The sequence below is a fragment of the Hyaena hyaena genome, unplaced genomic scaffold (genome assembly GCF_003009895.1).
Source record: "Hyaena hyaena isolate Hyena2069 unplaced genomic scaffold, ASM300989v1 scaffold_52, whole genome shotgun sequence".
In the NCBI taxonomy this organism is placed as follows: Eukaryota; Metazoa; Chordata; class Mammalia; order Carnivora; family Hyaenidae; genus Hyaena; species Hyaena hyaena.
Genome location: NW_024080684.1, coordinates 3,035,823 through 3,062,610, shown reverse-complemented (window position 1 = coordinate 3,062,610; position 26,788 = coordinate 3,035,823). Strand labels below are relative to the sequence as shown.

General features: G+C 39.4%; 1 protein-coding gene across 4 annotated transcripts in view; it reads left to right on the top strand.

Moving 5' to 3' along the window:
- The window catches only part of UTRN (utrophin), a 576,845-nt gene that overhangs the window by 155,471 nt on the left and 394,586 nt on the right, over positions 1-26,788 (top strand). For all 4 annotated transcript variants that reach the window (XM_039230877.1, XM_039230878.1, XM_039230879.1 and 1 more), the window contains 2 exons: positions 9,092-9,153; positions 25,651-25,743. In XM_039230877.1, the coding sequence (XP_039086808.1) occupies positions 9,092-9,153; positions 25,651-25,743 (155 nt within the window). The remainder of the gene's footprint in view (positions 1-9,091; positions 9,154-25,650; positions 25,744-26,788) is intronic.

Genomic DNA, 26,788 nt, shown 5'->3' with positions numbered 1-26,788 from the left:
GTATTGGGATTGCTTGAGGGAGACCACACCCCTGCAGCCGGGTGGGCTTTGTGGCTGAGAATTCCGAAGTGGTGATCGAAGCCAAGACAGGTCCAGGGAGGGGTTTTGGAAAATAATACAGGGAGGCAGGATGGAGGGAAGTTTGGATGTTCAAAAAAACAAGATGGGTGGAAGAAAGAAGTGGTTAATGAAAATTAAGAGGAAAGGAAGAGGGGAAGTCTCAGCCCCTGGGATTCTCCAAATGAAGGGCTGTAGTCAAGAAGGCTGGTGGCTCTGGACATTTTGGGAATGTTCATTCTGGCCTCTAAGATTGTCTAGACTTTTGTATGTCTAATCTGGATGAGCTGAAGATAGTTTTTCTCTGGTTCTGGAATTCCTTGGGGTCACATTGCTCTTTGGGGTTACCTAGGAACTCTCCTCCATGACTGAATTGAAAGGCAGCTCTCAAGCTTGCATGAATTGTTGTCTGGTCTTCATCTGCCTCAAGGTGCTTATATAGGCCCTGAAACACACAGAAGTGAATGAAAGTCGTTCCAAAGAGGGAGCCAGACAGCATTGCCACACCTCTTAATTCATCAGAATTGTTGGCTTCAGAATGCCTACAACACTTATTCACTGATTGTTTATTGCTTGCTGCTTTTCAATATATATTTTTATCTCACTGTGGTGACCCAAAGTTCTTTTTTTTTTCTTGAATAGCTTATTGTCAAGTTGGTTTCCATATAACACCCAGTGCTCATCCCAACAAGTGCCCTCTTCCATGCCCATCATTCCCCTTCCTCTCTCCCCCGTACCCATCAGCCCTCAGTTTGTTCTCAGCATTCAAGAGTCTCTCATGGTTTGCCTCCCTCCCTCTCCCCAAATATTTTTCCCCTTCTTCTCCCCCATGGTCCTCCGTTAAGTTCCTCCTAATCCTCCTATACGTGCAAACATAGGGTATCTGTCGTTCTCTGCCAAAGTTCTAATTATAGAAGAGGCATGGTCTCCAGTTAAAGTTTTTCTACCTCAGTTCTATAGAAAATTTTAGCATTCCTGCAAAGGAGTGTGAGGATGTATTTGGGTGCTGAAAGTATTTTTTTTCCTTTTTCTTTGGATCTTTTTCCTCAAGACATTCTGTTTGAGAAATACTATTTATTGGACATTTTTGTTTTATTGTATGGATTCATTAGGAATCTAAAAGGAATCTATAAGACTCTCCTAGATTCCTCCTAGTGTGGGGGAAATAAGTAATTAAAGTCAGAAAATCACTATGAATATTTAGCGGTCTTGAAAGGACATGTTTTTGCTCCTATTTTAGAGAGTAGAACTTGCCATGGCCAAGTGTGAAGTCAGATCACTGGAATGTTTTTTCCATTCAAGAATTTTTTCCCCCATTCTCTTGAACACTTATTTGCATGGATTTTCATACATCTTCAGATAATATGTTTATGACGATTTCTATAGACAGTTTATATCTATAGACAGATATATAGAACGTAATAGATCTTGAACTGGAGTAAAGTGAGGGATTGAATTTCACAGATACTTTCTTTTAAAAAGTTTAGCTTTTTAATCACTAAAATTACTAAAAGAATTAGTTTCCTATTGACTTTTCATGACAGTGACTCATCATCATTATGACTCATTCAGCTCTTCCTAAATAACCTCTCCTTGTACTATGACATTTCAAGTGATTTTAATAAAACCCCTTCACTCCCGGGATGAAAGTCCAAAGTGAAGTGTTTGTATTTGTAGCTTACAATTTCTGCCCCCATAAATTGAGTGCTTATTTTTTTGTATATGCAACATGTATATCTAAGATGTGAAGAGTTTTGCCAAAAGGTATTTCCAGAGAGAGGGTTTCAAACCATTCTGGATGCCTGTAAATCTTACAGTCTTTAGGTTGACTTTTGCAGTTCTAGAAAGTGAAAGCAGTAAGACATTCCCTCCTGTATTTAAAAAACTTGAATTCATCAAGTAGAAAGTAAGTAAATGGGGGGGAGGGGCGCCTGGGTGGCTCAGTCGGTTAAGCCTCTGACTTCGGCTCAGGTCATGATCTCACGTTTCGTGGGTTCGAGCCCCGCGTTGGGCTCTGTGCTGACTGCCAGCTCAGAGCCTGGAGCCTGTTTCAGGATCTGTGACTCCCTCTCTCTCTGACCCTCCCCTGTTCACACTGTCTCTCTCTCTCTCTCTCTCAGAAATAAATAAAAAACATTAAAAAAATTAAAAAAAAGAAAGTAGGTAAATGGGAAATAAATTAAAATTAGAAGATGCTCAGGAGTTATTGGTTGTATCTAATTTTGAAAATATAATTCTTTGGGGAAAATATAATTCTTTGGGGAATAGATTGCTCATTTTGCAATATTTTGGGGATTAAATGCAAAAGTGCTGTGTCTGTATTCCAGTGACTTTGGAGTAGCATGCTATTGAACTTGGGCTACTTCAGAAAGTCTTCGGGTATCTCCGAGTTCGGGGGTTTTTGCTTGGTAGGTTTTGCATTTTCAAAATGCAGTCTTATTGTCAGCCTCATTAGTCATTAGAGAAATGCAAATCCAAACCATGACATACCACTTCACGCCTACTAGGATGGCTATCATTAAAAAAAGGAAAATAAATGTTAATGAGGATGTAGAGTAAATGAAATCTGTGTACACTGCTGATAGGAGTGTAAAATGGTGCAGCTGCTACGGAAAACAGTTCCCGTAGAAGACAGTTTCAGAATCACCACATGGAATCACCACGTAACCCAGCAGTTCCAATCCTAGGTATAGACCCAAGGGAACTGAAAGCAGAGACTTGGACAGATACTCTAATGCCACTTTTCATTGTGGCTTTATTCACAATAGTCAAAAGGTAGAAACAACCCACTTGTCTATATCAACAGATGAATGGATGCATAAAATGTGGCATATACATACAATGGAAAATTATTCGGCCATAAAGAGGAATGAGATTCGGACACATGCTATACCATGGATGATCTTTGAAAACAGTATGCTAAGTAAAATAAGCCAGACACAAAAGGACAGATACTGTATGATTCACTTACATGAAATACCTACAAGAGGTAAATGTGTACAAAGAGAAAAGGGATTAGGGGTTACCAGGGCCTGGGAGGAGGGGGAATGGGAGAATTATTGCACTTTATTTATTAAGTTTATTTTATTTATTATAAAATAGGCTCCATCCCCAACATGGGGCTTGAACCCATGACCCCAAGATCAAGAGTCACATGCTCTACCAGCTCAGCCAGCCAGATGCCCTTGTGAATGGGAGACTTGTTGCTTAATGGTTATAAAGTTTCTGTTTGGGCAGATGAAAAAGTTTTGGACACAGTGTTGATGGTCACATAACACTGTTACATGTAATTAATGTCCCTGGATTGTATACTTTAATATGGTTAAAGTGGCAGACTTTATTTTGTATGTATTTCACTATAATTTAAAAAAATTCCTAATGTAACATATCAAAAACCTTTGAATTGCAGACTACATGGATGAATTGCACAGTATGTGAATTATATCTGAATAAAGATGTTAAAAATTGTTGCACGCAGGAGTGCAAGGTAAAGGGACATGGATTCTGAGGTGATTTCTGGGAGCACCTTAAGTGCATGTTGTGATGTAAGCTTCTGACATGTCTAGTTTCAGGATGGGGTTTGATCAGGTGCTCTTTTTGTGTACTTCTCTGCTCTTAGATGCTCTGTTTCTATGATAGTAAGATGGGTAGTTTGGGTGGGTTAGGTTGGTTTCTCTGCTGAAACAAACATTTTCCTCCAATGCTAAAAATGACAGAAATCCAAAATACAGTACAGGTGGGGCTGTGGACTTTCTGGAATCCAAGGCCTCCAGAATTGCCGTGAATTTGGGGAGCAGAGTGAGTGGGTCATGTTAGCAGAGCATGTGTTTGCTTAAAGAGGCTGCCTTTCACAGAATCTATATTTTATTTTATTTTTTCCTTAAGTTTATTTATTTAGAGGGGAGGAGAGGGGGTCAGAGAGAGAGGAAGAGAGAGAATCCCAAGCAGGCTCTGCACTGTCAGTGTGGAGCCCGTAGTGGGGCTCGAGCTCATGAAGTGTAGTGAGGTCATGACCTTAGCTGAAATCAAGAGTCAAACGCTTAACCACCTGAACCATCGAGGTGCCCTAAGAATCTATAATTTCTTAAAAAATTTTTGAGCATATATTTCTAACTCTGTAGTCATCTTTTTACGGGAATAAACAATTTTCAGGGTTGAAAACTTTCTAAAGTTTGGATTATTTTAGAATTATTCTTTTAATGTTGTGTTAAAACCCTCTGTGTTTTCTTATAGGTGTGCGATTATGTTTAAATTAAATACGCTCTTTTTTGTTAGGTATTTGGTCTGAGCCTTCTCTTATTCTGTTTAGAATGCCCTTCTTCTTTGAATGATCCAGACTTCATCTGTCCTTCAAGATATATTTTAAATGCCTTTTTTCCCCCCATGAAACTCTGGCCTCCACGTGCTTGGAGTCAGTGATTGAACACAGGCTCAGGAGTTCGTGGCACCTGGTCCGTTTGCGACTCTCACTTACATAGTGGGTGATGCTGGGCAGTTCATTCAGCTTTTGTCCCTGGATCCCAGGCTTCTTATTTGAAATGTGGAGTCGTTTTCCTCTTGTCACTCGCCCATCTCCATCCAAGTCTCCTAAAGGGACCATCAACTTGTTTTGCTTTTTATAGAGTGAAGCAAAAGTCTGCTTCAAATGCGGTTTTTAAAAAGCTTTAATAACTTCAAAGTATAAATGTGATAAACTTACAAAGATAACATTTGAAATGTTAATTATCTAAGCTCCTCCTATACTTAGGTTGTTTTGACAGTTTTGAAAAAAGCACATTGTTAAGGGTTTTTTTTCAGGCCCTCTGAGGGTGTCAGATTTTGAAACAAATTTGGAGTCTACACAGTCTAACTGAGAGCAGTCTGTCTCTTTTTGTCTCTGTGTCTTTGACTACGCAGTTGTAATCTTTGGCAGATGATTACATAATATTTACATATTTCCATGTGCCATTTTAATGCGTATTGTCTTGATAAATGAATTGATTGTGTCCGGAGGCCGATAAAGTGGGTATGAGACAAGACAGGAGAATGAGCTCGCTGAGCCTTGGTAGTAGGTTTCTTTGGGCCTGATTAAATGCCTTACCCAGAAAAAGAAGAAGTGGGAGTATGGTCTGAAATGCTTTCATTGCTTCCGAAATAATCTCTTCTGCTAATGAGAAACTGGCTTTCTAGGGTGAATTGCATTTCATGAGAGACTTTAATAAAGCCAATCCAAGTTTTAAATCATCCAAGAAGACATTTCTCTTTTGGCTTAAAGTCCAGGGACTTCTTTTCTAAATAGCTGCATTTTATGGAACTCACGTTATTGCCAGCCAATTGCACACTCTTCAGTTGCTTTGAAAGATGTACACGGGATAATGCTTTCTCTCCACTAGTAGTCGAGTTTTAATGGTGGTGTACATGTTCCTAGGACTTGTCTGTTTCCGTAAGGGAAACAAGCTCTAAGGATTTTTTTTTTTAATGTTTTTATTTTATTTCTAGGAGAGAGAGAGAGAGAGACAGCATGAGCAGGGGAGGGTCAGAGAGAGAGGGAGTCACAGACTGAAACAGGCTCCAGGCTCTGAGCTGGCAGTCAGCACAGAGCCCGACACGGGGCTCGAACCCACGAACCGTGAGATCATGACCTAAGTGAAAGTCGGACGCTTAACCGACTAAGCCACCCAGGCACCCCACAAGCTCTAAGGATTTAAATCGAGATTTGTTGCTACATTCTGCTGAAAGAAGTTGTGATATGCATTTGAGCTGGTGAAGTGAAAAAAAATATTGCAAGCCAGTTTCCTGGAAGATTTATCAGGCACTTTTGTTGATGTTTCTTGCTTCGCTTCTCTTACCCATTACAGAAATAAAATTCCAGGCTAGGCAGCAGCAAAGGCCTGGGTCTGTGTGAGCATGTCAAAAGCATTTTAAGAAGAGCAAAATATTTTAGAGGAAGAATTTGGAAAATCAGCCTTAAGGGATTTAACACATTTTTCTTCTCCTAATTCAGTCTCGTGTTTGTCCCCATAAGGGAGAAAGGTCATTAATGGATGAGATTTGCTAAGCCCTGAAAGACTCTCAGAAACTAAAGGTTATCTACAATCCAAATCTAAAGAAAATGCTTGTTTGGTAATTGGAATGAGTGCATTTAGAGTGTAAATTATACTAACTTCTTTATATAAAATAATCCTGTTCTATGTAAGATGATGTCCATTTGCTCATTTTTATTTTGGAGAAATTAAATGACCGTTTGGCTTGATAGTGGACAGCTGAACAACTTTGAGACTTCGGAAGTTTTGTATACATTTCTAGGAGGGACGAAATGATCAGAAATGCATGCCTGAGATCTTCAGTTGTCTTGCTACCACTTTGCTAGCTTATTTTCAACTCCCAGAAACAGGACCCAGGCCAAGATTGTTACCTTAATTGTTGTGGGGCAGAGGGCAGTTCTTTTGAATCTCGTAAGTTAAGAGCTATAGGCTAATTCTAGTTCTTTTACTGAATTCCTCTCTGGTAGAAAATAAGAGGTAAGGGTGTGTGTGTGTGTGTGTGTGTGTGTGTGAGAGAGAGAGAGAGAGAGAGATTGAAAAAGGGGATATGTGAATGAAAAGCCTTATTAATATATGAACTCTTACCCCTCCCCCCCCCTTTTTTTTAACTGTATTGAGAAAACGAATTCAGAGAAGTGTTTATAAATTTGGGAGTAGTTTTGCAGTGTTTGGATGGTGGACAATATTTCTTTACAGCCTCATCCTTTATTTCATATTGGTTACTTCGTTACTCAAACTTTGATTTGACCCAACAATCAAATAGTATTATAGAAACATTAACTTTCTAGATGTTTATAAACATCTCCACATAGCAGGAGTCTGTTTTTAGAATTTGATTTCATTTTTTATATGATAAAGTTGAAAATCTTAGTTATCATTTGGTAAGGTGTGGACACTCATTTATTTTCCAGTGTATATCTGGAGAGGAACCTATGAAGTATTAAATATTTTAATATGTTTTTTGAAAATAAGGTTAAATGCTCAGGAAAGAAGATAAGAGAAAACAAAATTTATTAATATTAATCCCTTAGAATTTTCTCCATTTTTATGGCAAAAATATTTGAAGTTGTGTAAATGTTATAAAATTAGGAGAATTTAATATTTGTTACCTTTGTATATATATTTTTGTTAATAGCATGATGGAATAATATGTGTGGTAAAATTTACAAATATAAGTCCAAAGATTAATGAAATAAATAATTAGATTTTCTCAGTGCTCTGAACACTGGCATTTAATATTATATTCCTCTTGATGGGGCTAGCATAGTGCTCGCTGCAGGCTGATGTATGTGGCTACCTTATATTCTGTGTATAATCTCAGCTCTGCCCCTCTTGGGTGTGATTGCAAGGTGAGGACATTCAGAGTGTGTAAGCAAGTTCTCTTGGTTAATAAATGGCTTATATGCGGCATTGATCGATGGTAGAAAGCCTGAAATCAGGTCTGATGCTGACTGCATTGTCTTTTCTGGAAGGAGGGCCACCTCTCAGCGCAATTAACATCGAGAAGTTTCTTAGACAACAGTTTTGTTTTTCATCCGGTTGCTCCCTTTGTGTCTCAGAGTCCGTCTCCAATTACCTTTATGGATGTGTAAAAGTGCAGTCTTTACTGAAGCTGCCGCTATGGTATTTATTTCAGGGATGACCTTTTCATTACACACTCTCCTTCGAGAAGAGGGTAGGACCAGAGATAGCACGCCACTTGGTGAAGTAGTGGGTGAACTTGTAATTACGCGGTTAGAGATGAGTGGGGAGGTCTGTGCTGAAGGCAGCCCTTTGCAATTGATGCACGGAGTACTTGGGCCTCTCTCTGTTACTGTGTTGCTGTTATGATGTGGGAGGCAGCCTGGCAGTGTGGCTGGTGCCGGACCGGCAGTGTGTGTATACATACGGACAGACAGAACCGCAGCTATCTGCGGTGTTCCAAAGACTCCCGAGGCAGCTTTCAGAACCAGTTAGAGATTGTTAATGTGCTGTTCTTGTAGGCTTTAAGCCGACAGTGACTCTTGTTGGTTGTAATAGAGTATGGGGGAGGGGGTGTGTAGTTGAAGAGGATATGATTAGGAATAACAGAAAGGGTAAAATGGATATTTATCTGCCATATTTACATGCGTACCATAGTAATTATTATAACAATTCCTCACTAATTTCATATAAGCTGGGTGTTATTTATCTCTATTTTACAGGTGAGAGCTCTGAGGTGAGGAGGCATTGTAATGACTTACCCAAGGTCCCACGCTAAGTGGATTGGGATGTAGGAGGCCTGTTTGGTTCTGTAGCCCTTTGTTCTTTTTGATGTATCAAATGGCTTCCTTGTACTTAACTAAATCACTCTGCTTATCTTCAAGAAGTTCAAGATACTGTCACTTTTAAGGTCAACTTTTATTTCTTGTGGCTTGGAAAATGAAACTGTAATCAAAACCAAAGTTGATCATTTTCTAAAAAGGGCTCTGATTTCTCTACTTGTAAAATATAGAGATTGTATTTATGGATCAAGATCATTAAAACTGTGTCCTGTCAGTCTTACTACAGGAAAACAGCTTGTGGAATAAATAACCTAATACTATTTTTTGTTCCGGAGGGTGTAGGACCTCGCATGAAAAGAAGGAAGATCATGAGTTTCTTTGTTTTTAGTGGATAACTTTGATTTTTGTTGGGGACATGCTAATATCTTTAGCATGCTGAAATTTTACTTAGACAAAATGCAACAGAAAATATTATGTATAATGGGGTGAAGTGAAGTGTTGATTGTGTCCCCCACATGTGGACTTAATGGTTGGCAGTAATATCCTGAGGCTTCGAGGCAGGAGGGGTAGCTCCCTGGGCCTTCCTCTGCTGCAGATATTAGCCGACTCTGTCAGCCATCAGCTTCTTTCTTAACTGTGGACCTTTGTGCCTCATGAACTACTACTAGGACTACTATTTTAAACTCTCCACGATGGGAATGATTGTGTTTAGTACTCTAAAAGTACAAATTTTCATTCTTTTCCCTTCTCTTCTTTTCCCTCCCATAGATGAACACAATGACGTGCAGAAGAAAACTTTCACCAAATGGATTAATGCTCGATTTTCAAAGGTAACAGACTTTCAAACACTTTCTGGGGATTCAAATGCCTCTTTCTGATTGATGGAGTTTGGTTGGAAGTGCAATGAATTCTGCCGTGGAATGTGACCTAACAGAAATCTTCTGAGTATGCAGATACATTTATACTTTCTTTCTTTATACTTTCTTTATTCTCTTATCAATTATGTTTAAGATTTAATGATGTAAACACCTTCATGGTATAAACAGCTCTTTATTTTTACCTGGCATTCTTCAGATAATATGCCAATAGTTTGTTGCTTTTGATGCTGTGAATCCTGGGTCCATTTAGGAAATGAATATATCATTGGGCAAATTTTGTGTTCATTTCGCTAGACAGAAGATTTCACTTTGCCTGGTGAAAATCAAATTGTTATTCAGGCAGCCTTTCTACCCTGTGCAGAAATGCTTAGGGATTTTTTTATGCCTGTGACTGTGGCCAATAGTATTTATCTGCATTGTGGTCCTCCCCGCCACCCCCCCCCCTTTTTTTTCTGCATTTTTTCACTTCTTTACCCAAGGATCCACTCTTTCTCAGCATTTCTAACCACTTGGAACATAATCCATGTCTTGAGCGATATTCCTTTTAGGGGCAGAGCAAACTGAAAGAGAAATCAGCAATGCTGTTTTCAAACTGGTTGTACTGTAATTATCCATTGGTTATTGACGTTGAAATTTGCTCCTCTACGTTTGATGTGGGAGGAAAATTTTCAGGACAGCTTGATAGAAAGATGAGTAACAGAGTTTTCTTGGAGAAACATAATCATGGCCTTTTAAATAAGAAAACTATTATTATTTTTCAGATGGGGGAGAGAGAGAGAGAGAGGAAGGGAGAGAGAGGGAGAGATGGAGAGAGAGGGAAAGAGAGAGAGAATGCATACCTGTGGGGTGGGGCAGAGGGAGAGAGAATCCCAAACCGATTCCATGCTCAGGACAGAGCCCAACTCGTGGCTTGATTCCACAACCCTGGGATTATGACTGGAGTCAGATGCTCAACCAGCTGCATCACCCAGGCACCCCAAAAGCTACTTTAATTAAGAGTTATTATTTTCAAATTTTTCTATTTGAGAAGATTGCAAAAGTCAGGACCACAAATGTTGGTATTTCTTTGAGGCAAGGCGAGAATATTTTTGATTACTTTTAGTGACACCATGGTTTGAAAATTGTTCCACATCACAGTAATTACAGGTGATTATTTGATTGCCAGTGTTTTCTTCGGTTTCGCAGGTTTGTGTTGAGGGTTGTTTTATCTTGCCTCTGAGAATATAAGGGATGTGAAAACTGACTTTGACAGAAGGATCAAGAATCTAGCAATTCTTACATAATTAGTGGGATAATTATATGTAGGATTATTCCAGAGCAGACATAGGTATTTTGGGGGAAATTTTAACTTGTTTTATTTTAGAGACACAGGTAACATCTGGGTGCTTTGGATTTGGCATTATTCAAAACTTTCAAAGTATTCATCTGCAAGTGACCGTATTCTGGGCAACATAGGTACAGCAACTGAGAGAGTCTGGATATGAGATGTTTTATTCCAGTGGTTATTATGAGTGGTTAGATATGTAAGGTCATCTACCCTGATTGTTGTTGTTATTATTTTTTAAATGCTTTATTTAGTTTTGAGAGAAAGAGAGATAAAGTGTGAGCGGGGGAGGGGCAGAGAGAGAGAAAGAGACAGAGATACAGAATCTAAAGCAGGCTCCAGGCTTTGAGCTATCAGCACAGCGCCTGACACAGGGCTTGAACCCACGAGCAGTGAGATCATGACCTGAGCTGAAGTCAGACGCTTAACGGACTGAGTCACCCACGCGCTTCTACCCTGATTGTTGGGGAGGATGAAACGGTCATTTCTAGGTAGAGCAAGTTAAGCAGACGTACTTTTTTTTAGCAGCTTAATTTAGTCATTGGGGAAGAATTACCTTAGAACTGATTTTAAAGATCATTTGAAAGCATTGCAGTCTTGATAGACCTGTGTTTGGGGGCATTTGACACAGGGTGAATTACTTTTTCCCCTAGTTATAAGTATGGAAAGAAATAGTGCAATAGGGCATGGAAAGGTGGAGAGTAGGAGAGTAGAGGTGACAGTTGAGAGAGAAAAATTGAACATGTTTCACTTGATCAGTATTGCCATGAATTTGGCTCAGACAAGATAGCACCTCGGTAGTGTGACAGACTTTTGGACTGGAGCCTCTCCCGGTAGGTTGGCTTCATCTCCAGGTCCAGGAGCTGCCATTGACGCAAGGCAGGCACCAGAGCTTGGCCTCACACCCAGTGTGGCCCAAATACTCCTTCTCTGAACTTTAAAACTATCCTCACTGCGGTTGTTGTTCCTTGACTTGTTCTCCATTGAACAGTTCTCAGTGTCTATTGATCATTTGGGTCATATGTCTGAGTTTTCTCAAGAAATAGCTCAGTATTTATCACTGGTCATTAACATCTTTAAAAAGAGCTCAAATAACACAAAGTCGAGTACTACCCGAGTTGTTTACTTAATGAACTTGATATTTACATATGTATATTTATAATGTGTTTATTATTCTGTGATATTAAGTGAGGGGTTTAAGTCCCATGTAAATTATTTGCCCCAGGAAGCTTGTAATTATTGCCAGGACAGTGAAAAGACCAGGTAATTATTATCATTTTTAACATTTTTGGCATTTCAACAAGTTTTAGTTATATAAACTGACACAGAAGCTAAAAGCTTGTTTTGTTTGGAGAAAAAGGATCAAAAGGAGAGCTGACCCTGGAAACATTTCCCTTCAGATTACTTCTAGTAAGAAATCACAGTAGAAGGAAAATTTGATGGTTCTAGAACAAACTTATCAAAGAAATGATGAATATTTGGATATAAAGAGATGGAGGGTTCATGGCAGTGACATTGAACTTCATCCACATTTTTTCCTTCCTCTGGCTGTCTTAAGTCCATAAATCAGATTGCTTCCACACTGGTGATCAGGAAAAGGAATAACACATTTCTAGGTTGGGAGATTTCCAAAGACTCCCCATACAGCTTCATTCCACAGTGCTGGGAAAAGGTGGTATTTGGGCACGGTGTCACTAGGTAATCCAGAAGCTTGCACCAGAAAAAAAAAAGGTCCTATTAAAGAGAATGAATTTGATTTCACTTATCTTTTTATCCATGTCCTTTGGTATTTGTGAAGTTTAAAATAGAATTACTGATTGAGTCTGCTGCTTCCCTGAAGCATGGGTCTCTTCTCAGAGCAGTAGAGCCCTTGTGTTGAAAAATGCAAACAGACACTGACGGCATCATCTGCTGTTTAGAAATTTATTTTGAATTCCATCCCTGGCTATTTCCTTCATGGTCCTCTCCCCAGCCCATCTCAGTCAGACACCAAATCTTGCTGATTCCACTACCTACATGTATTCAAAATGTCTGTTTCCTTCCATCTTTTATAACACCATCTTTTGTCAACTCATTATTATCTGAGTTAGGAAAAAAATGTGAAAGACTTTAAGATGAGCAAAAAGATCAGTAGGAGTCCTGTCAACTCAGACATCTGGGTCATTGCCTTCCCTTATCTTTGAGCTACTCTACACCTCTGAGAGTTGTAGAAAACAGATAATAATACAGACAATTCTTATTCATAAAAATGCAGAGTAGGTGGAATGCAATTGATTATTATCCCTTGAATAGACCTGTTTTTGCATCTATTGCAAATTTATTTCCACTTTATTGCATGTAAATAACTTGTGGTCTTTTGAATTCTCCTTTGAACTGGTTGTAACATTGTACTGGTTCTCTCGTTAATTAATGAGTCGAAACCTTTGACACGTGTTGATATTACATGTGCATGAGAGTCATGATTTTACTGTTTTTTTGAAAATTATCCCTGAACATGTGGACCATCGTCATAATCTGCCAGCTGTTTCTACCTGGCCGGACTTCACCTTCCATTCCCTTCCTTCCACTTTCTGCAGAGTAGAAGGAGTGATCTTAAAGCCTGAATGCCCTTTTCTCTTCAGCTGAACAGGTTCAGTGGCTGTCCATTGTTCTTACTTGGCATTTAAGGCCCTAAATTGTTGCGCCTTCCAATCTACTCCTGGTTGCATTTTGCTTTACCTTTGCTTCCTCTTTATGCTCTAGCCATTGCAATGAGACTTCTCATGGCTTCTGCCTTTGCTCTTTCCTCCATCTTTTCCTGGCCAGCTCCTCCTATTTTTTGCCTGAGCTTAAATGTCATTTCCTGAAGGACACCTTTTTGGAGCTTCCAGACTAGGGTAGATATACTCTATACTCTTAAAGCATTATCCTTTGATGCACTTATCATAATTGTACTTAAATAGTTACATCTGAACCTATGTAGCTTTCCTCTCTGAGACAGTGGTATGCTCTGTGGATGCAGGGATTGCCTGTTTTGTTCATTGGCACCACTTCTGGCATTTAAAAAGTACCCAGTGAGCCCTTATAGACTTAAGAGATTAGTGAATGACAACGCCAGAAACATACTAAAATGCCTAATACTTTACATCCATAAACCAGTTGGAAGTGGTTATATTGAAAAGAGGTAGGAGTATAGGATTGAGTGCAAAATGGCATAAATTGTGTTATTTCATGGATATGAATACATTTTGCTGCATTTACTCACAAAAATAGACAAAAAACCCAGCTATGCAATTTCCTTATTTACCTGTTTTCTGGAGTTGCACTGGAAAGATTGTTAAATCATCATTTGGATTTATACATATGATTCTCACGTTTTCTGCATAGAATTCTTCAAATAGAAGCCTCCTATTAAATTTGGTGATGAAAAATGAGATTTAAAACCTAAAATCAGCTCAATTCATCCCTTGATAAGGGATTTGGTAAAGAGCTTGAGAATATTGAGTAATATGAATCTAAAACCATCCTGTGATTTTTTTTCACTATATAAAGAAATATGATAGCTAAGACAGCATTCACTATAAATATATATTCTTTTTGCTGCAAATCCTTGTTAATATGTTACAGAGATCTGCTTTGGAGTTTGGGAATCCTGAGAAGTCACACAGCATGGAATAACTTATGGTTGTTGGATTTGAAAAAGTTATGAAGGGCCCAGAAGAAAATGATTATCAAAAGGAGTTAAGAGTTAGGAAATTTAACACTTACTCCTGGATGTGCTGCTCATTTATTTATGACCTCGGGCACATTATTAGCCAGTTTTTCCAGGTCACTTGGTTTTTATTCTTTTAGCTATAAAACACACATGATCGTAATTACTTGCCTCATATTGCTAAGAAATATTGAGGCATTATTTTGAAACAGTAGAGGAGATCGCAATTACTTAGGAATGCTAAATTAAGCCCCTCTCAGGTAATCCTAATTTGTGGTACCCCTGGTCTGTGCTACACATATATTTTAAAACAGAAATGGAAAAAAAGCATTGGCTCATTAAACCCACTTTGTTCCATTGTCTGGTGGGTAAAGCTTGAGTGTTTTGTTCCCTCTAATTTTAAGAGCCTCTGGATTATTAGTGGGCTTGGTCTCCCCGGGGAGGCAGCGACGGCCTCATTGCTTCACTGTTGGGAACTTTGTTCTGCCGCCCAGCCTGCATCTTCTTTGGCTGACTTTCAGAGCTGCTCATCTGGCAGAGCTGAGACATACAAATTGCAGAAGCTCTTTTATCAGTTTGGTGAGGCGATTCTCAAAAGGTTTAAGGAATAAAGGTTAGGCAGAGAATATGCAGACATAAAAATTCTGAACCTCTGCTTGGGGAGATTTCTGCTTTTCCCTTTTCTAAGACAAAGAGGTGCGAAGTAAAGTTTTCGTGTAAGTCACAAAATTCCAAACTTGAAATTTAAATTGATGGAGCACAAAAGAGGAAATCTGTGAAGCATTTTTTTTTTTTTTTTATATAGATTACATTGTGGAGAGCTATTCAAATGTGTTCCTTTTGGAGAAAGCGGGACTTGGCTTTTGGTGTCCCATTGTTTTCTAGTGTTTTTCGTGTTGGACATTGATGGTCATAGAAATGAGAGTGGGAAAGATATGTAGGGAGCTTTGTAGAAGATGGGGCGATAAAAGTTGGCTGTAGAACTTCAGTCCACTTTTCAGTCTTGTGGAAGAGAGAGTGCAGGCTTCCTGTGTGCCGATCAGTAGCACCTGAAGGAGAGATCTGAGCTTTGCAAGTTATGCATTGAGTCCACCGTTGGTTTATTTAACCGAGTATGAGTATGTATGGCAAGTCACCTAATTGTTTTAGGTGCCACACCCATTCAGCTGGTTCTTTATGAAGATTTGATTTGTATTTACTCACCAATACCTTTAAAAAGCAAACGATAGGGGCGCCTGGGTGGCTTAGTCAGTTAAGCGTCCGACTTTCACTTGGGTCATGATCTCGCGGTTCGTGGGTTTGAGCCCGGCGTCAGGCTCTGTGCTGACTGCCAGCTCAGAGCCTGGAGCCTATTTCAGAGTCTGTGTCTCCCNTCCCCTGCTCATGCTCTGTCTCTCTCTCCCTCTCTCTCTGTCAAAACTAAATAAACATTTAAAAAAATTAAAAAAAGGGGCACCTGGGTGGCTTAGTCGGTTAAGCGTCTGACTTTCGCTTAGGTCATGATCTCGCGGTTCATGGGTTCGTGGGTTCGAGCCCCGCGTCGGGCTCTGTGCTGACTGCCAGCTCAGAGCCTGGAGCCTGTTTCGGATTCTGTGTCTCCCTCTCTCTCTGACCCTCCCCTGCTCACGCTGTCTCTCTCTCTCTTCTAGAAATAAATAAAAATATTAAAAAAAAAAAAGCAAACGATAAAATGCATTCTGTATTCCTAAACCATTCAAAGCTATGTTTTGGCCACATGACATAAGTTTGGTTTTCATTCAATTTGATATCTTTTGTTTGTTTTGGTTCTAAATATTATACTCGCAACATGATTTTCACCTGATTACTGTGGTTAACATTATAAAAAAAGTTATTTAATATGCTGTGTTTTATGATTGGTACATATTGAGTACTTAATAAATGATTTTGACTGAGCCTATTAGCGTTTGTAAGTGTTAGGCAAATTTGATAGTGTTTGCTGAGTCTGTAACCGATGCTCAATTTTGAGACAGATCGGCTGAGGAAAATGACTTTTCACCCTTTACCTGGAAAGGGGTGAGCAGAGCCACATACCTTATGCTTTTCCACTCAGCGTATGTGAGCCCACCATCCCCGCCTTCAGAGATGGGCTCTGATTGGTGCAGGGGTGATAAGCCTAAGCCAGTGTAGGCCCATGAGCTATCAGGAGACGACTGTTGAAGAGGTGGTGGTTTTGGGGGAAAGAAGCTCTTTCCATGAAACAGCTAGGAGACACTGGACCCACTTTCAGCAGTACCTAGCCTTAGGAAGCCTGTAGCTCCAATTGCTACTTGTAGCCGCCCACCAACTATGCATGGAGGCAGACTGGGTTGGGTGGGGGTAGTTGATACTATTAATTTTGTTTTTATCATCTGTTGGGGAAGTAAAAAAAAAAAAAAAATCCTGCCAATAAAAAGACCTCTATTTGATACAGAATACAGAGCACACAGAATTTATTACTGAATATTTCTGTCAGATTTGGTGAATGCAGGCAGTTGGTGAAAAACTAGAAGGTCTGGACAGAATTTCACACATTATATAGTAAAGTGGAAGAAAGAATGATGAATACATACCTCCTGGAGAGACAAATGGATGGACCCTGTCTGGGCCTTTGTCTCCCTCCTAATAGACTCTGGAATTATTTTGAGGTCTTTGTTACCTTGCTTTGGAAAACTGGAGATGGAAGTTTATCTAATTCCTCACTAAAAAGTTGGTCCTGCTGTTTTTTCAACCCTAAGGGGATGGAAAGGGCAGGTCAGCTGCCTCTCCTCTATGAAACAAAGAAAATGTCATTTTATTTACCTTTAGATTATCATTATCAATGTCATAACTAATGTCTTGCGCTGGTCCCATGGTAGCGTATCTTTTGAGGAACTGCATTCTCCAAACCTTTCCCCTGCTTTGCTCGTTGTGTGGGTCTGGAATGAGCTTTATTGTGACAGACCTTGCCTGCTATGCAGGTGGAGTGGTTTCTTCAGCCCGCAGACCTCACCTGGTTGTTTGTCCATGGAGTATGCACTTGGCCCTGCCCCTGGCTGCCAGCCGTGTGAGCCTCACATGTGCTTCCTTATCCTGGTTTATCAGCACTCTCTCAGTTAGTTTGCTTACCCAAGATCAAGGTAAAAATTCTGTTACATGCTGTATGACTTTTGATTCTCTGAAAGGTATTATTTGGGTTAGCTTGCGTTTTATAGTGTCTTGTAGTTTTTAAGGCAGACACACATTCACTGCTTTGATTCCTACATGAACACTGCATCAGTCATTGCTCTGCAGTTAATATGTCTCTTGTGTGATTACCTGGGCCATGTTTCTCCAGTCCCTCCCTCTTCTCCTTTTCTTCCCTCCCTCCTTCCTTCCGGACACGCTTCTAAATGGAATCTTTTTCAGTTCTTAAGAACTTGTGCTGACCACCTTGAATTCTTCAAAAGAATGGCCAAGAGCCATGTGCTCACTGATTCTTTAAGTGACCGCAGAACATCTTGCTGGTTTTCTTTTGCAAGGTGTTTAAAGACCTCATTAGGCATTTCACTGCACTCATTTTGCTCTTATTCTTTTCAGTCAAATGCTTTCATTCTCTCCCTGTGGGGTAGAATCAAAAGTTGATATTGACCATCATATGGTCTTCATTGGTGAAGCTGTAACTTTACAATTGTGATGAAACTAATGCTGCCAATTTGCTTAATCTTGAGTAGAGATACCATTCTTTGTTTTAATCAATTATTTAATTTATGTAATAATAATTATAGTACAAAAAATTAGGTGATAGGAGAAATCCATAGAAAATATTCAACTGCTTTTATTTATTTACTTTTAAAGTTTTATTTATTTATTTTGAGAAAAAGAGAAAGTGCAAATGGGGGAAGGGCAGGGAGGGAGGTGGAGAGAGAGAATCCCAAGCACTGTCAGTGCATAGTCCAAAGTGAGGCTCAAACTCACGAACCATGAGATCACGACCTGAGCTGAAGTTTGTCACTCAACTGAATGAGCCACGCAGTAGTTCCTCACTACTTTTAATTCCACCGTCAAGAGAAAAGGTTATAATGTTTTTATTGTAAACTACTTTTAAGAGTATATATATATATATACATACACATAATTAATCAAAATGGCATTGCTTATGGTGCTCACTGATGTACTTATTGACTTTTAAGAAAATAAAGAATTATTGGGGGCACCTGGGTGGCTCTTGCTTGAGCATCCGACTGTGGCTCAGGTCATGATCTTGCGGTTCATGAGTTCAAGCCCCACATTGGGTTCGCTGCTGCCAGCCTGTCAGTGCAGAGCCTGCTTTAGATCCTGTGTGCCCCCCTCTGCCCCTCTGCTGCTTGCACTCGCCTCCAGAATAAATAAATATTAAAAAAGAAAAGAAAATGTAGAATTGGAAGAGCCAAAAGGGTTCTACATTTGCTTTAGTGCTGAGATTTGCGATTTATAAAATATTAAAAATATTAAAAGAGGGGTACCTGGGTGGCTCAGTCAGTAGGGTGTCCAACTTTGGCTCAGGTCATTATCTCATGGTTTGTGGGTTCGAGCCCCGAGTCGGGTTCTGTGCTGACGGCTCAGAGCCTGGAGTCTGCTTCGGATTCTGTGTCTCCCTCTCTCTCTGCCCCTCCCCCACTTACGCTCTGTCTCTCTCTCTCTCTCAAAAATAAATAAACATAAAAAATTTAAAAAATTATTAAAAGAAAAATTAAATTGCTTATTTCTTTTTGAATTTTTAAAATAATCAACTCCTTTCCCCAGACAAACAAAAAAATAAAAGAGAGAGATGCTAAACCTTGCAATATGTTATCAAAGGCTGGGGACATCAGATTAACCTTAGATTAATCAGAGAAGAATGCAAAGACATTCTAGTATATATGCTATAGATGAATATGTGTATGTGTGTACATCTGTGTGTATGGTGCACACATGTACACACACACACAGTACCCAGTAGAGATAGTAACTGAATTCCATAGGCTGCCTCAAATCCCGTTTTGAAAATAGAGCATAAATAAATCACAGAATAGTCAAACAGTGTCAGATTTATTGTTTATAAGATACCATATCAGATATGTTTGTTGTGAAAGCATTTAAAAACTTCTGTTTTCACTCATCTCCTTCTAACACCCAGTTGTAACTTGATTATTTATAATGATATTAGGGCAGTCATAGCACAGATTCTGTCTCTGTACTGTATCTGTTACTTGGTACAAATTTGGCAGAACCATGCTAGCTTATGAGTCCCTGGTAATGTGCTCAGCATGCTGTGTTGGTACTGGTTTTGTTTACATCTAAATTCTGAGGGCCTTGAATACAAGGCCCGCATTTGCCAGCTGTGGATGGTGGGTGGCCCGTGTCAGCCTAGCAACCCCAGGGAGGAGGCACTGATCAGATCATTTTTCCAAACGGAAAATCCTGAGGCCCAATTCTGCCTCTGGTTGATTTGTTGTTGGTATAAAGAATTAGCACTTTGCTCTCTTTGGAACTACAAACTACACTTTCTAAGTTTTACTTTTGTATTCAATTTTTGGCAATTTTTTTCCCATTGCCATTCCTACTTTTGGTGAAAAACCTGGCCTTTAAGATGGAAATAACTGTGTTTTGGGAGTACTGAGGAAGGGGGAAAGTAAGTCAGTGTCAGCTTTAGAGAGACGGTGGGGACCCAATCACAGAGGATCTTTCACTTGGAGTTTGGATTGTCTTGGCCCATAATGGAGTCATTTGCCTGTTGTTAGAGTTATTCTGGCTGTACTGCAGAGACCCGGGGATCAACTAGCCTCGTCCTGGAGGCATGAACCAGAGTGGGAGCCGAGTTGACAGAGGGAGGTAGTTGCCTTTAGAGTGTGTCTTTGGAAGTAGGTGAGGTGGGGAGTGAGTGGAAAACAAAAAGAATCTGAAATGACTTCTTTGTGTTTTGGTCTGAGCCAGAAAAATGTCCACTGGTGTTTTGTATTCAGTCATGTTCCCTAGTCTTTGGATGGTGTGGTGTAGTGTGGTGTGGTGTGGTGTGTGTGAGTGAGTGAATGTGCGTGTGCATCCTTTCCACAGACTTGATCACTTATTCAGAGGACTCTCTGTTGACTAAACTTCTGTCTCACCTGTCTGCATGTGCTTAACCATATGCAGAGATTGCTAATCAGCCGCCTTCTGATTTGCTGTGCCTGTGGACACAATATGTTTATCTGCACCATGTCTTAGGGGACTACAAATAACAGGAGATTACACAGATAAATTCAGATTTCTGGCTACTTTTGAAAAGCTCAAAGTTCTGGCAACGATGGGCTGGGATTCCTTCATGGCCACCGGTGGCTGGAAATGAGCACTTTTGCCTTAAGCCTTTGGGCTGATTCTCCGGGTGTGATGGAGCCCATCAGGTCTCCTTCATGCCATTGTACTATTACACGTCTCTGTCGGTATTCACAGCCGCAGGCTTGTCCTCATGCATTGCAATGACAGTTTGCTTGTATCCTCTGACACTTTTCAATACAGAAGCATCTGTGTCCCAGCTGCTGGTACTAATACCGGTCCTTCTTGTCACAATGGTGGGGTTAGAGCTGGTGTCAGGAGAGTGCACAGAAGTACAGGGGGAAAGGGTTGGAGGAGGGGGTGGCCAGGACTGGTCACGTACAACATCATCACCCTCTGCGCTCATGTTGCCTTTTCAAACTTTAAGGCTAAATGTGACCCATGGCTTATCTGCCCCCCAAGTTCAAGATTGTGCATTTGTACTATTTTGTGTTTGTTGGAAAACTCTGGGAACCCTCTCTTGTAATGGGGAGGGTGGCCTGAACTTGGCATTTCTGCAGGGCCAAGCACAAAGAATGTATTCACCAAATATTTGTCTGATTGAGTTACTAAACTATATTCTTTCTGTCAGAGAAGTCTCTGCATATCTGTCTTTGTAAAGAATTAAAAATCTAAATAAGAGGTTGACTGACAGGATGAATCAGTTTTTAATTTTATTCAATGATGACTTCTGACATTTCCAAACAGTTTCCCAGGGTGGACCCCATTTTGAGAGCCTGTGATAGGAAGGCACAGATATGCTTTAAAGTCGTGTGCTTGGAAAAACATCGTCTTCATTTGGAGTTCATTTAAATTGGATATATATTTTGTTGCTCTCTTTGGGAAGTCATTAAATATAACTCCCTCTCTTCTCTTCTGCCCCCATCAATTAAATATTTCCTTCCATAAACATCAAAGGCTGGTACCCTCATAATTTGAGTGGCAGTTTCACACAGACTTGTGGATTTGCAACCAGATTTTGTAGTATTAGATCCGGGTTCTGCCTCTCACTTGTCACATCACCCCGTCTCAGTTTTCCTACTTTAAAATCCTGTTATCAAGAAATAACTAATGCATGTAAATAACACATCTAAATCTCTATAAATCTTTTAGAACAGATCTAAGTGGCTGCTATTACTATGTCTAAGAACATTTTACATGTCCAGTGTCTGTTTTTGTATGGCCCATAAGCTAAGAATGGTTTTTGCATTTTTAGGTGGTGGAAAAAAAAAAAAGAAAAGAATATTTCATGACATGTGGACATTATATGAGATTCAAGTTTTAGAGTCTGCAAATACAGTTTTATTGGAAGGTAGTTATCATTATGATTGGCTCATTTGTTTCTGTATCGTCTGGGCTGCTTCATATTACAACAGGATTGAGTAGCTTTGTAAAGACCACCTGGCCAGCAACTCCTAAACTAGGTACTCTATAGACCTTTACCATAGAAATTTTCTGGCCCCTGGTTATAGGGCACAAAGTACTGAATCACGTATGTATAGATGCTACTCTCCTGGGTGGTAAGTGGAACTTGCTCTTTGGCATAGGCTGGTTCTTTCCATTTGTTTATGAGACACTCCTAGGTTGTATTTGTCATGAATATGTAGTATTTTGTAGTGACTGGCCATGTGCATGGTGTGTTTTCTGTGTAAGTTTTGAACCAGCTTTGGTTTTTAATGATCCCAGGGACCTTTCTTTACTCTTTACTTGGTCCAATGAGGAGATTCATAGGCTGTATTTTCCCCACTTTGGCCACCTTCAGGCATAGTCCTTTCGAAGATACTTGATGGGTATATATATACTGATAACGCCATCACTGGTTTGGGGTGGGAGCGTAGTGGAGAAAGAGACACAGCAAAAAACAGATTTCTTCCTGATTGCCGTCAATATTCATCTGAAATTCGGAAATAGAATAAAGAAACTGAGTTACTGTTACTGTAGGGTTTTGTTTGTTTTTGTTTTTTAAAAAAATAAGGGTATTGGTTCTACTGTATGAATGATTGACTTCCAGAAGGATAGGGCTATGTCTCGGTCATGTGTATTTCAAAAGACTACTCCTCAGGGAGGCTTTCTCAAGGTTTGCTGCTCAGTAATGAATGAACTAGACAAGTGAGAGAGGAAAGGAATGTCTCATTTAGAAAAATTAATGCTATTTCTTAGTGCTTCCTGCTTTGTTATTGAGCAACAGTGGGGCTTAGGGAAGAATCTAGTGAGTTTGCTGGTGAAATATGGTTTGTCTCCTGTACTTACCTACAGCACAGCGTGGGGTGCTCTTGTACCACCGTGTTCATTATTTTGGAGTGGGATGTATCCCTATAGGTCATCGTATTAGAAGATCTTTATGAACTGATACTAACATGTACTCAGGTTCAGTATCTGCTTTTATATTCATGCCTGGGAATTAATCATTTGTTTTATTTATCTGTTCAGATTTTGTTGAAATTTTATGGCACTTTTATGACAGTAGAAACACTGAAGTGATGTTTCTAATATGAATGATAGTATCAACCATTTATTGAATATCTGTCATCTTAGTTTTTAACAGATGAGCAAAGAGATGTGGAAAGGCTAAATAAAGTTTTTTTTGGTCAGTGAGGTCATTGATGGATGATCATTCATAATTATTTGTCATATGGACATATTTATGTTTATATTGTGCCGGTTTATGTTATTTTATTTATTTATTTGAAAATGGATAGTGGATTTGAGAAGACCTTTGTGCACTTATTACCAGTAATTTTTTTAAAATGTAATTTATTGTCAAGTTGGCTAGCATACAGTGTATACAGAGTGCTCTTGGTTTTGGGGGTAGATTCCCGTGATTCATCCACTTACATGCAAGACCCAGTGCTCATCCCAGCAAGTGCCATCCTCCATGCCCATCACCCCTTTTCTCCTCTCCCCCAACACCTCCCCATCAATCCTCAGTTTGTTCTCTGTATTTAAGAGTCTCTTATGGTTTGCCTCCCTCCTACTCTGTTTGTAACTGTTTTTTCCCCCCTTCCCTTCCTCCATGGTCTTCTGTTAAGTTTTCCAAGTTCCACATATGAGTGAAAACATATGACATCTGTCTTTCTCTGACTGACTTATTTCATTTATCATAATACCCTCCAGTTCCATCCACATTGCTGCAAATGGCAGGATTTCATTCTGTCTCATTGCCAAGTAGTATTCCATTGTATATATAAACTACATCTTCTTTATCCATTCATCAGTTGATGGACATTTAGGCTCTTTCCATAATTTGGTTATTGTTGTAAGCGGTGCTATAAACATTGGGGTACATGTACCCCTATGAAGCAGCACTCCTGTATCCTTTGGATAAATTCCTAGACACCAATAATGAAGCAACAGAAAGAGAAATCGAGACATCGATCCCTCTTACAATTGCACCAAGAACCGTAAAATATCTAGGAATAAACCTAACCAAAGATGTAAAAGATCTGTGTGCTGAAAACTATCAGTAATTTTTAAGATTTTTTTTAATCCTAGCTATCCCTTTTTGTTTCTCCCATGAGCTTTACCTATATTCCTGTCTCTTTCTGTAAGATCAGAGTTATGCATCTCTCCCTGAAAGGGAATCTGGTTATTTGGTGGCTAGTTCTCTGAAGTGTACTTTTGCTGGTTCAGAGAAGAGGAAGATAAGAGGTAGTAGATGAAGAGGGCCTCTTCTCCCCCTTTGCTCTTACTGATAGCAGGTAAGAAGTCTAAATGTGCAAGGAGCTCCCCCTTGCTCTGCCTCCTGAAGTATCGCCTCTGGTCCCTTGGGGCATATCTCCCACATGGTACATATCAGTCTGTTATTGTGACTGATGGAGATAATTGATGTGTCCCTGACACTATCGCCACTCACCAGAATGGCAGCTGGGACTAGAAAAGCAGCGTTATTTCACACACAAATATGTTATAGTTTATTTTTTTACTGACTCTGTGGTGAAACCTTTACCATACTTCCCCTCATTTAGAGTATGTGACCTCTTGAAAAGCCATGTTAGTCATCATTAGTTGACAATACTTTATACTTAATTAAAAATGTAGAAAATCAGGAGGAGAGGAATAATGGAAATTCCTAAATTTTAGGAAACCTCACAGTGGCTCCCTCCCTCCCCTCTTCCATTTCAAGCTCAGAGTAAAATTGTGCTTCATATGACTTTACGTATATATTTTTAAGTGAAAAGTGAAGAAGACAAAATAGTTATTGTTATAAAATGGCTTGATTATTGACAGGTGTGAGGACTGTAATCACTGTGGAGATTTCATATTAAAGGGGAGTACTTTGATACAACATAACTTTTATTATATGGTGCTTTATAGTTGTCTGGTCACTTTCACATAATAGTATTTATTTGATTTTAGCCTGTGATTTAGAGGAAGGTTAAGAGTGCACTTAGGTTCACCAGTTTGGTAATGGTCAAACTGGAATTAAAACCAAGGCTTCCTGATTCTCTGTGTAGGAATTCTCCTATTGTGTACACCCATCATACCACCCACACACAGGCGAGGATCTGCCCGTCAATGCATGGGATCTTCTGGCATCGGACACTCGGAATGTTGGTCCGTGGAAGTTGATGCTATTTATCAATCAGGGATGAGAGTTTAGAATTCTATAAGCTTTGTTGTTGGAAATACAGGACTGGTAGTAGACTTAGACACAGAGCCCTAAGTGTCTTCATTGTTCAGAAATTCTAGCTAGAAGTATAGGCCTGGCACCAGAGAGCAAAATTTGTTGACAAAATGACCTGCTTCTGTAGTGGAAATGCCGCAAGACACCATCATACTGTGAATGTAATGTGCGGTGATGGAATGAGAATGACACACTTTTGTTGGGCTCTTCATGCAGGTGCTGTGTGCCCATTTAAATTTTCAGCGATTCTCTGTAGCATTCCTTCTCAGGGACATACACATTGGCAAGGCATCTGGACATTGGCCATAGCTTTATATGCTCCCTTTGTAAGAAAGAGTGCAATTTATATTGCTCAGGTTAAAGCATTTGTTATGGATTTCAGAGTTCTGTATATTTGTGTTTCTTTCCATAGAAGGCGAAGCTGAGTGGTCAGCTGCCCCTCCAGACTTTTAATTGGAAAAAATGAAACCATTCATTTATTTGCCACAGATGTATGTGATTTCTGCTACTGAAGAAACTGATTATTTACTTGTTCTTTTATAGAGTGGAAAACCACCAATCAATGATATGTTCACAGACCTCAAAGATGGAAGGAAGCTCCTGGATCTTCTGGAAGGCCTCACAGGAGCATCACTGGTGAGAGGGGTCATCTTTGAGAATGAGGCTAAGTGTCTCTCATCATTACTGATACTTGAAGACCTTTAGGGGTCCTTACAATGTAAAGGCCCAAAATAGGAACATCTTTAGAAAAATGTTTTAGTGAATCTTTGGTAGAGTAATATTTGTGCTTTATTGAGGGCTCTATTTTTATCAAAGATAAAATTATTTTTTATATTTATTACTCTCAGACAGCCCGGGACAGAATTATAAAGAGGAATGGCTGTATAAAAATGGTATAATGTTTGAATAGTAGAAAACACATGTAAATGTTATTAAATAAATATCTTAAAAAAATTGTTAAAAGCTGGGGTGCCTGGATGACTCAGTTAAGAATCTGACTTCGGCTAAGGTCATGATCTTGTGGTTCATGAGTTTGAGCTCCGTGGGCTCACTTTTGTCGGCACAGAGCCTACTTTGGATCTTCTGGTCCTCTCTCTCCCTGCTCCTCTCCTGCTTGTGTGTGTGCTCTCTCTCTTTCAAAAAAAAAACAAAACAAAACAAACAACTCAAAGAAAAGTTGTTAAAGACTATGGCATTTATTTTTATTCAGTTTTTCAGTATTACCTTCATTTTTTCATCAAGCCCAATTCTTTTTTTTTTTTTAAGCTACTATTAACATTCTGGTTTATTTCCTCTGAGTTGTTAAAAATTATACAGATATAAATATATAAAGAGACATAGATGTGTGTATGTATATATGTAGTGTGTACAGGACGTGTATACATAGTATGTATATGCTATATACACACACATGTAATACCATATACATGTTAATTATGTAAGCCCAATTCTATTATTTTATGTGTAAGGTACTTTATACTCACCCAGAAATAACTCTGCTAATGAAGAGTATGCATTTTATGGGTACAAACTTTAACACTAGAGGTAGAATTACTATACAAAGTATAGAGAATTGCACTCTTAAAGAAGAATTCCTTTCTCATCGAAGTGTGGGGTAGTTATATACTCTGTCTTTTGCTGCGTACCTGTTGGAGAGGCTGATCCCTCTCTCAGATGAGAT